Source organism: Berghia stephanieae, chromosome 5 (assembly GCF_034508935.2).
Source record: "Berghia stephanieae isolate SIO BIC M18660-M18661 chromosome 5, UCSD_Bste_1.3, whole genome shotgun sequence".
NCBI classification, from domain to species: Eukaryota; Metazoa; Mollusca; class Gastropoda; order Nudibranchia; family Aeolidiidae; genus Berghia; species Berghia stephanieae.
The window spans coordinates 38,025,433-38,036,475 of NC_088364.1; the positions used below are offsets into that span (position 1 = coordinate 38,025,433).

The window sequence follows — 11,043 nt, forward strand, 5'->3', positions numbered from 1 at the left end:
GAAAAATAATCACAAAAGACATGGTAAAAACCAACTGTCATCCCTATTTAACTAAGAAGTTGTGGATTATAATTCTTATAATATTTATTTCTCACTCTTTGTTAAATCCTTGTCGAACAATCAATAAAGTATGGACGATTATTAAATATCCTGGTAGGGAATTGATTCACTCTCATACGGATTTGGTTCTTAGTGTTCTCTTTTACTGTATCCTCTATCCACTCAAGGCTGGTTAAAATATAGATATGACTGACATAAAGTAATTTGCGGTAGACCAGCATCCTTCCCAAAAGGTGGACAATTTTTTTTACGTTACAGAATTAAGGATATTTTCCCTCTGCTTTATGGACTTTATGAATGACAACCATTTCTACTACTACTACTACTACTACTACTACTACTACTACTACTACTACTACTACTACTACTACTACTACTACTACTACTACTGCTACTACTTCTACTACTACTACTACTACTACTACTACTACTACTACTACTACTACTACTACTACTACTACTACTACTACTACTACTACTACTACTACTACTACTACTACTACTACTACTACTACTACTACTACTACTACTACTACTACTACTACCACTACTCCTACTACTACTAACTACTACTACTACTACTACTACTACATACTACTACTACTAACTACTACTACTACCACTACTACTACTACTACTACTACTACTACTACTACTACTACTACTACTACTACTACTACTACTACTACTACTACTACTATTACCACCACCCCTACTACATTTCTTTCTCTCCTCCATAATACAATGTTCTTTGACAACGTAAATACCAAGTGGTAGCTGTGTTAAATAAATTGACAAGACATAAAACTTTAAAACTTATTGACAAGTTGAGGATCATTTCATTCAATCTATATTTAAAGTAAAAGTTATCCTGAAATGGAAAAAAAAATGTAACATTCAGATGTGTATTATACCGCACAATAACCTCAATATGATGTGATGTAATCACTCATTTTGGAGCGCTCAGAATCCCTTAATTGCTTTATAATTGACCACTTCTTTCCTCTCGAAGGAACGAAGCTGATGTCCCTGAGCTCTTTGTTATTGTTATCATACAGCCATTTTGGTGATTAGTACCCACTAAATCATATCAGGCTAAATTATACGTTCAAGATTACACATAGATTTGTGTGTTGGTAGTTTATGATGCTGTGCGGTTAACCAAAATAATCTCAACATCCGCCAGCCGGATATAGTGTACCAACCCACTACACTGTGTATGGGGTTTATCGTCTGATTAATAGAATTTAGTGAGAACTATTCAGAAAAATGGCTGGCTAAAACCAATAATAAAGTGACGTCAATGTCGTTCTTTCTGTATCAGGCTGGCGGATGTTGTGAGAATTTTATCTAAACGCATATCATCAATCGTCCTGTCAAAAGCCACATTATTTTAATAACATCTTTATGTACCATGAAGGTGCTTAGAATTTTCGATTTGAGGCATTCAATGCTTTTAAAATTCATTTTATGCACTAACCTACATACTGTGTGGGTATTCGTAACAGTATCAAATAATTTACATTTATTGACGACTGGTATCTAAAATCTATTCTATAGATAGAACGAAGATGACGTCACTCAAGCCTTTGTTATTGATTGTTGCCATCCACGCTTATGAGTAATTCTCACTAAACTGTAAAACCTGACTATAAACGATCATAGTTACACACCGTTTTGTGTGTTGGTCCTTTATACTTCCGGATGGCAATGTTGTGAACTCCTTGGCCAAGCGCATTCTATCTATAGTCTCCGTGGCCTCAATTAGTAAAGATCGAACTGTCTTTATTTGTAGGTCTGATAACCCAAATTTTATTGTCATTGTCTCTTTTTTTTTTTTTTTTTTTTGGTAATAGATACTCTCAAATCAACGCAAATTAGTGTAGGTACCTACTTTACAAGAATGTTAAATCAAGCGTTGTTCGGTTATAAGACCTGCTTCTATGTGTAGCTGATCAGAGATCAAATAATTGTGACCGGTCGTCTCAAAACGCTATTAGGATGGGATGAACCCAATGCTTGAAATTGAATGTTATGGTTAACATATTATGACATTGGTATTATGTCTTCATGGAGCAGAATAAGTTTTATTTATCAGTCTTCAACAAATAAAAAAAAAAAACAAAAAAAAAGAAAAAGAAAAACAAAACAAAACAAACAAACCCGAAAAACAAAACAGAAAACAACACGAAAAATCAAACAAAAATAAACAACCCCCAACCAAAAAGAAAAACAAAAACAACAAAGCAATCACACACAATAAAAAAAAAACCCCAATTAAATATTAAAAAAACAAAACACAACGTAAAACAACCCCCCCCCCCAAAGACAACAAATTATAAACAAACACCCCCAAAATTCAAACAAAAAACAAAAAACAACAGCAAAAGCAAATTTAAAAAAAAAGAACACAAAGAAAAATAACAATAAAAAAACATTAAAAAAAAACAGAAACAAAAACAAAAAGAAAACAAATTTTTAAAACGCAAAACAAATACAAACACGAATAAAAACCAACTTAAATTGCTAATTCTTACTATTTTCATTTTGAACAGTTTTCTTCATCTAATTTGTAGATGCCATAATCCCAGATTTACACAGTATGTCTCAATTTAAAAACAAATACTTAGGGAGATAGGTATTTTTCATTGACATCTTTGTAATATTATCTCTTCAAATAATGTGTAAGGATGATAATATGAGATGCTTTGTACATTTCAAAATCTCCTTCAGGGCTCATGGAATTGCCCGTTACGCAACCCCCACCCTCCCACTCTTCTACCGTGAAAAGAATACAACACAACCATAGCTTGTCTAAAACATGAAGAAAATTACAATATAACAGTTATGTCTCAACAACTTTGTCCCCATCTGCATGTCGTCATAATTAATTAAAATATTGTGAGGGATGGCTGTTGAAAACATTAAAAAAACAAACAGTTGAAAATAAAATCAAACATTTATAATTAATCTGCAATCAATTAGCATTAGGCATTCACATTGGCATTATCTTGTTAAATATTATAAATGAAATTTGCCGTTCACTTACAAAATGCCATTTTTACGATGTGGTCAGAAAGCGCTTATTATCATATCATGTTATATCATGCCAGTAACGGGGCTTTAAAATGGACCAAGTGTTCCTAAAATGTCATTAAAACACAAGTACATTACACATTGCATATTCTTTGAGATAAAAGAATATCAAAAAGGATAAAAAGATAAAAACAGAGAAGAAAATTAAAAAGAAAGAACAGATCTATTTCATATATCTATCAATTAATTAAACTTCTAATCACCAGACTTAAAAGAGCAAGCCAAATTTTTTTGACAAATTGGAGTCCTTTCATTCCATCAATATTTGAAATATATTTACTGGCCAAAGTTTAAAAAAAAAAGAACTATTAGTCATTTTTAAGTCAAAATCTTTTTTACTGGGTTGTTGACGTTTTGATGGGAAGACATGATTGAAATTAATCATCTTTCGGTGTAAGACATGAAATAGTAATAATTTGCACTCAGATTTTAATTTGACGATATCTTTTTCTTGTTTGCACACCCTGACTTAATCCGATGTTAACTCCTGAATTTGCGCAGAGCAAACAACGCGATTTCCTTAATTCCATTTCAAATGAGCTCCCATTTTCTCAAATCAATCTTTTAAAGAACTAAACTTCATGAATGAGAACATTATCAGGGAATTAAAAGAATTAGTCGTGTTTGCTTTCTTTCACCCAAATCTAATTAGAAATTTTCTTTTATCCCTCTTACTCTCACTCTCCCCCCCCCCCCTCTCAATCTATCTATCTCTCTCTCCCTCTTTCTCTGTGCACTTCCACTCACTTACATAAACAGACACAGACACACGCGCGCACACACATACACACACACACACACACACACACATATATATGTGTGTGTGTGTGTGTGTGTTTCTCATCTCCCTCTCTCTATCCTGCTCTAGCTCCCTCCCCCGCCCTCTCTCTGTCACACATAAACATTCTAAACTCACGAACCCTTTAAGCAATCCAATTTATAATACTTGCTCCTTACCACTTTTCCCTTTACACACGTAAACATAAATCTGACTTCTGATCAAATAATTTTTTTCCGGCCCATCTATTCCTCTGTCTGTTGTTCAACATAACTATATCAATCATGAAGGGAATAAGTACTCAGTAATTGGCAGTGACCGAGTGCACTAAAAAAGGTCGCCTATTTTACAACATATGCAGTATGCTTGTCTGCACATAATGTGTGAGCCACTTTCATTCCCTTTCTTTTCCCTCTATCCTAGAGATTCTGACTTTCTTGATATGGAAATGAACCCCAGACCTTCTAGTTGCCAGACAGACATGCTACCATAAGTAATTTCTTGTATTTTTAAAAAGCCTCTTCTGACACTGCGTCATGCAAAGCTTTTCAAATTTTTACGATCTGGCCTGATGAGGAAAGAAATTTAGCACTGTAAAGTGCGATAAGTAAGTTTCGAATCATTGCCAAGAAAAAAAAAAGCAACGCATTTATAATTTATCTATTCATTGACTCATTTTTCTTCTTCTTCTTCTTCTTTCTAATTAGGTGTGGTTTCAAAACAGGCGGGCAAAATGGAGAAAAAGTGAACGATTCTCCCAACAACCTTCTGGAGCTTGTGGAGGAGGAGGTGGTGGTGGAGGAGGAATAGATGGACATGGAGGAGACAGAGACAGGGACGCTAGCAGCCAAGGGTATGAACATAATCTGTCAGCCCATGAGCATCCCAACAACTTTTTGGGCAACAGAGAAGACAATCATGACGATGTGAATATCTATACCAATGAGATTGATGTGGAATCCAAAATAGATGTAGATGATAGAGGCAGTGTTGATGACGAGGACGATGAAGATTGTGGTGATAACCATAGCAAAAATAAAGAGGAAATTGATAATTCCAACGCCGATGCCAATGGTAGTTTTAATCGTTTGAAGAAAAGCGATGATAGCGACGAGGATACCGGCGATGAGAGAATGGGCATAATTCTCAACAGAGAAAATATTGAAAGAAAAAAGTTGTTATCAAACCAAGAATCTTGTGGTCAAGACGACGAGAATGGCGATAATTGCCAAAGAAGTCAGAAAACAATATCATCTCCAAGTCCATGCACGGACATCAGATATCAACATCGGGACGAGAATAATATTACAAACAGGGTATCAACAGACGGAAATGACCAATCAACTCCGAATCGTAATGACAGTAACAACAACAACAACAACAACAACAACAACAACAACAACACAGCCACACCCACCACCAACATCACAAACAATAATATCAACAACAGCATGGGGGATGATTACGCCAATCTAAGCATGGCATCGTTCTTACGTCACCATGCAGCAATGGGAGAAGCACAGCGAAAAATGGAATCCAATTTTTTCGGCCTTCCTCGTCTTTCTCCCTTCAGACCCGAGTTTCTGGGAAGTGGGGGCCATTCTCATCAACATCATCATAATCAGCATCATCACCACCATCATCATCGTTCTTCTTTTGACAATTCTAAGCTCATTCTCAACACACCGGCCTCGTTCTTCATGCCAACTTCCGGTTTGAAGGATCAAAACAGATCATCATCATCTCCATCATCTTTGACGTCGCCGTCAGCTTCATTACGACTTTTGTCCTCTTCAGGAACGCCATCGTCTTCATCGTCATCGTCTTCATCGTCTTTGTTGTCCCCATCCGCTGCGGAGTCGTCTCGATCTGGCTTAGCTCTTGACTCGTCATCGGCAGCTCTTGCTTCATATTCTGCTGCCTTCGGACAGGCCTCCTCCATTCCACCTTATAGTACAGACAATGTCATGATGAATAAAATGCTGGGGTTATTCCCTCCCTTTATGTTCTCCCCGGATATTAGTTTGATGGCGGCAAAGATGGGTCGAGGCGCTCTTCCGTTCACACAGAGCCTTTTGGCTGCCTCCATGAACAGGCCTGGACTTTTCTCTGGCCTGGATGGGTGAGTTGTTTTGCATTTTATGTTATTAACCAGTTAACTGCGTACTCTGGAAAGACAAGTATTTAAAATTTAGCCAGAAAGAATTGTTCCTCAAATATCGAACGATTTAAATGACCCTGATCTTGGCAAAAACTCTCAAACCTGAGACTCCGAGGTTTGCCAAATGAGGGTCATTTAAATCAATTGATATAATTTGAAGGACGAGTTTTCTTAAATACGTGTCTCTCTAGGATATGGCAGTTAAAAAATAAAAAAACTGTGTAAAACAATACACAGAGAAGTTTAATTTTCATAGTGAAGCGGAAGATTGTAAAAGCCTGTTACCTTCTACACCGTGCCCAAAGCGTAGCACAATTGATCTATTTCTCAAGTAATCCATGTGGACGGAATTTCCGTTTCATTTAGTACAAGTCGCCAGTCAGACACGCTTTCTAGACAATATCTGTCACTGTTGTTGGTGGCCGAATATGTTTTCTCACATGATTGAATTCTAATTCTAGTTTAACACGTCATACTTATATATATATATGGTAAAAGTAACAGGCCTATCAACTTTGTAACATAAACCTCGCTAGTTGCATGTTTAGTTTTTGTAATCAAGTTTACAAAATCGCCAATTAAACAGTTTATCAAACCTTATCAAGCAAATAATCAAGCAAATATTGTATCTCATAATACAGCGTACCTCACCAATCGCAAACTCTAGAAAATGTGTCGATATTAGTGAGTGAGATTTAGCTGAGAAACACGACTAACGTCATGAAGCAAAAAAAAAAAAAATCCAAGAAAAATAATAAAACCCGAACAAAACATACAAAAACAAAAAAACAAAAATTACTAAAAACGTAAGAAATCAGACTGATCAATCATTGATTCAAAATTTTAAAATGTTTAAAACCTTAAAATGATCAGAATTGTTCTTTTAAAAAAAATAAAATGAATGGTTTTAGCTGGTCCTTAATTTAAATTGTCCTTGATGGTTATTTGATCTGTCTTTAAACTGTCAAGTTTTATTTCATTCCACAGATCACGTCTGAAGGCAGAATTCGAGTCTTTGAATAACTCTCGCCATTTTCCAACTGGGCAACATAACCTATCACACCACCCTGCTTTCAAAGGTTAGTAGATCTTTATTTTTATCTTGACTATGGATTCTAGCCCCCCCCCCCCCCTATATTTAAAGCATTGATTTAAAACGAGATGATCGCCACTCAACTTTTTGTTGTATACATGGGTGAAGATTACAGATCCTCTTTTAAGATCACTTACCTGGTGTAGTAGCAAACTTCTAACAATGTAAAAAGAAAATATTAAATAAAATATCCATAAAACGATTGCCCTCCAATTTTTACGAAATATTATTACGCCAAAAGCAGATACCAGTCGGAAGTGATTGTTTGTTAATATGTGCCAGAGTTTTAGAATTAATTTTACGATTTCAACCGCAAAGCAATGGTTCAGTTTTAGTCCCTCAAAAGAAAAACAACTAAGTGATTTGTATTGCCATGAAGTCAAAAAATTTGAAAGAATTATTACTCATCAACAATCGAAACCAAAAACACAAAGGCGCAAATTATATGATTAAGAAACTATAAACTTGGCAAAAAATCGGTACCTGGTATCTTTCTATTATTTCCATGAACAACCTTTTTAAAAATACTTATTGACCACTCCTTTTGGCACAAAACGTCGTGCTTTGAGAGTGTTCAAGCATAATCATGCCAAATCTCCACACATTTGATAATCTCGAAGAGGGATTAAAACTATCAATTGTGTATAAAAACAATTGCTTAAACACTGTCTTTTCTTGACAATGACTCAACATCAGTAGATTCAAGTGATTCAATCTTGAAAATTAATTGGGTGTTCTAATTTCAACATTTATGCTCATCTTAACAATAAACAGTGTCTTAAAACAAATGTATTGTGAAATATGAGACATTTCAGTTCAACTTTCTGCCCAATGATCGTGATCGCATTTTATAATGTGACTCACTGTGTCAATCTGGTATTAGCTATGTTGAATTGAAGCAGACGAAGAAAATTTTATTTAAAATAAAAATGATCAAAACTGATAAACAGAAATGTACTAACAGTTTCAGAAAAGAACAAAATACCAAGCACGGAATGTTTCCGGATCAAAACCCTTCTTCAACCAAAGACAAAGAACCCCCAAAAACTAAAAAAAAAAACAAAAAGCAAAAACAAAACAAAACAGCAATTGATTTTTGTTGTTTTTGTTTGTTTGTTGTTGTTGGCTAAAGAGTTTTGAACCCGACATGTTTCTTGTTTGGTATTTTTGTTATTTTATTTGAAGCCGTTGTATTCACTTTTGTTGGTTTAATTTGACACTCCACAGCTTCTGGCAGCTTCGTGTCACTATGATCAAAATGAGTAAATTTAAGTTTTCGAAGTTAATAAACAAAACAAAAATCACTCTTCTCAACAAATGCAGTTATTTTGACTAAAACTTTTATAGCCTAAGTGATGCTTTAAATTAAATTTTAAGCATCAATTCTACATGATATAACACCGTTTTGATAGGAATGGTCACAACTATCATCGAGTACAATTTAACCACTAGCAATGCAACAAAATGAAGATTACAATGAAAAACAAAAAACACTCATACATTTCTTGAATTTTAAAATAATCTATTTTCATTGTTGTTTGATTTTTTTAAATTAGGACTCCCATTTTGTTTGTGTTGCCCTCCGAGGTCATCGGCAATCAATGGATGCGCAAACATGCCAGGAAGCCTTGGTTCTCTCAGCAATAGCAATGGCGGAGGTGGTGGATCTGGAGCAGCAGGGGGTGGGACACCTGGCAGCAGTCCCGGAAGTAGTAGTAGCATTGGAAGTGGTGCTGGTGGTTTCATTGGTTTAAGTGCTGGTGGTGGCGGTGGCAGTGGTGGTGGAAGTAGTGGTAGTGGAGGAATCGGTTCTATCCCTGCTGCTAGAGGTTCAAGTCCCACATCGCCTGCGTCATACCCAAGTCATTACAATGAGCAGAGATCGTCCAGTGTTGCAGAGTTGAGGCGCAGAGCACGAGAGCATACTGAAGCCTTAGTTGTGGCTACTTCAAGTGGAGGTGGAGGTTTTGAAACTGGTGGTGTTGATGCTGTTGTTGGTAGTGGTGGTGGAAGTGGTGGTGGCAATGATGTTGGTGATTTGGACACACAAAATAATAATGCTAATAGCAGTGTTGATAACGATGATGTGTCTGGAGAGTGAGAAAATCTGATTTTGTTTGCTAGTTGAAAGGTTTGCTGAACAGTATATGTGAGTGTATGTGTCAGAGAGAGAGAGAGAGAGAGAGAGAGAGAGAGAGAGAGAGAGAGAGAGAGAGAGAGAGAGAGAGAGAGGGAGAGAGAGAGAGAGAGAGAGAGAGAGAGAGAGAGTTGTTAAATGTTAAAGTAAGTTAATAAAATTTGATACTGTATATTTTAATCTATAAAATAATATTATAACTTTAAAAAATGGCTATATAATTTAAATGATAATATTAAAATGTGATAGATAAAACCCATTATAAACTCAATTATGAGTGTTAACCTGCATTCCTTACCTATAGAAACATTCCTTGGGCGATCTAATGGCGATATGGTCACACGTCTTTGGATCAAAACCGAAATGTACATAATACATACCAAAAATATGATAATCCAAAATGATTTGGGCTCATTGTTGTAATGGAAATGCAATCAAACCAACACAACATATTGTCCATTATAACAATGATAAATCAAACCCATAAAGGGGTTCAACAGTCGTGACGTCACTTCCATCGTAATGACGCATAGTAACTTAGTAATTGGTTCTAAACTATTGGAACAATGGCGGAACAGTTATTAAATACTTCTTCGACGGGCATAAAAGTGTATCCAGAGGAGAAAAACATTATAAATCTGATCATGTTTTGACTTTCATATATTCTGATCACATGACATGTTAAAAAGTTCTAGCCTGCATGAAGAATAAAAAATACCGATTTTCTTTGTTTAGAACCAAGCTGCTTGTTGCTGGGAGGACGTAACATCAGACTATTGAATCGAATATGGAACAAAAGTGTCATGTAAAAAAACGGGTTCCAATCTCATTGGAAGCGTAAAATCGCTCTTCGGGAGGACTGGATATATTCCTTGTATAACTGTTCTTATGGGTTTAGAGAGAGGGAATCTTATTCTCTAGTCTAAATATATGCTGGTCGTTAATCAAGATCAACCATCCCTGCTCTTTTACGTCCCGTAATATTAAGAATCTGGTTATACACACCGCTACTCAAATAGCTATGATACCTTATGATTCAATATGTAACCTATATGTTGTTTATGCATTCTATGGAAGACTGGTTACACACTTTCAATGAGTTTTGAACCGGATAAATCAAACCTTTGACAATCGATGTCATTAACGCATTTTTATAAACACACTTTTTGTCTAGCCGTTCTATGATTGATCCTCGTTCCAATATTTCTTATGTTCTGATCAGATGTTAAGCAAAACGGCCGACTATGGTATTTAAGTTTATGACTGTTATTAAAAATACGTTCTATCACTTCATGGAAAATTTTGAATCTGTGAAAAAAATGTATCTATGTTTTCTAAGAAAAATGAAAATAAATGGCAATCCTGTGAAAACCATGTTTATGATTATCGTTTTTTGTTTTTGTTTTTTTTTTGTCTGGTGTTTCAAGTGAAAGTGTCTAATCTCAAAATTCACCATTTAAATAAATAAAAGAGAAGAATGGCAATCTTCAACCAATATCAATCAAGAGATTCAACTGATGGATTACCGCCATACCTGTTTCCAAAATATTCAATGCGCTTAGATTTTTCATGTGCAAACCATGTGGAGCCAACCTCCTATGTCATACACTGCAAGTTGCCTATAATATAACTTTATATGATTCCGGCTTTACTATATCCAGTATCATTATCAGGAACCGACATTTAAAACAAACTGAGCTTTTTATATAGCGCAATAT

At 35.4% G+C, this 11,043-nt stretch overlaps 1 protein-coding gene across 1 annotated transcript in view; it reads left to right on the plus strand.

Annotated features, from left to right (window-relative positions):
- Positions 1–10,705, plus strand: part of LOC144972876 (uncharacterized) — a 46,556-nt gene extending 35,851 nt beyond the window's left edge. The window contains exons 5-7 of the mRNA XM_078914641.1: positions 4,642–6,056; positions 7,083–7,174; positions 8,745–10,705. Coding sequence (XP_078770767.1) covers positions 4,642–6,056; positions 7,083–7,174; positions 8,745–9,289 — 2,052 coding nt within the window. The 3' untranslated portion in view covers positions 9,290–10,705. The remainder of the gene's footprint in view (positions 1–4,641; positions 6,057–7,082; positions 7,175–8,744) is intronic.
- Positions 10,706–11,043: the final 338 nt, after the last annotated feature.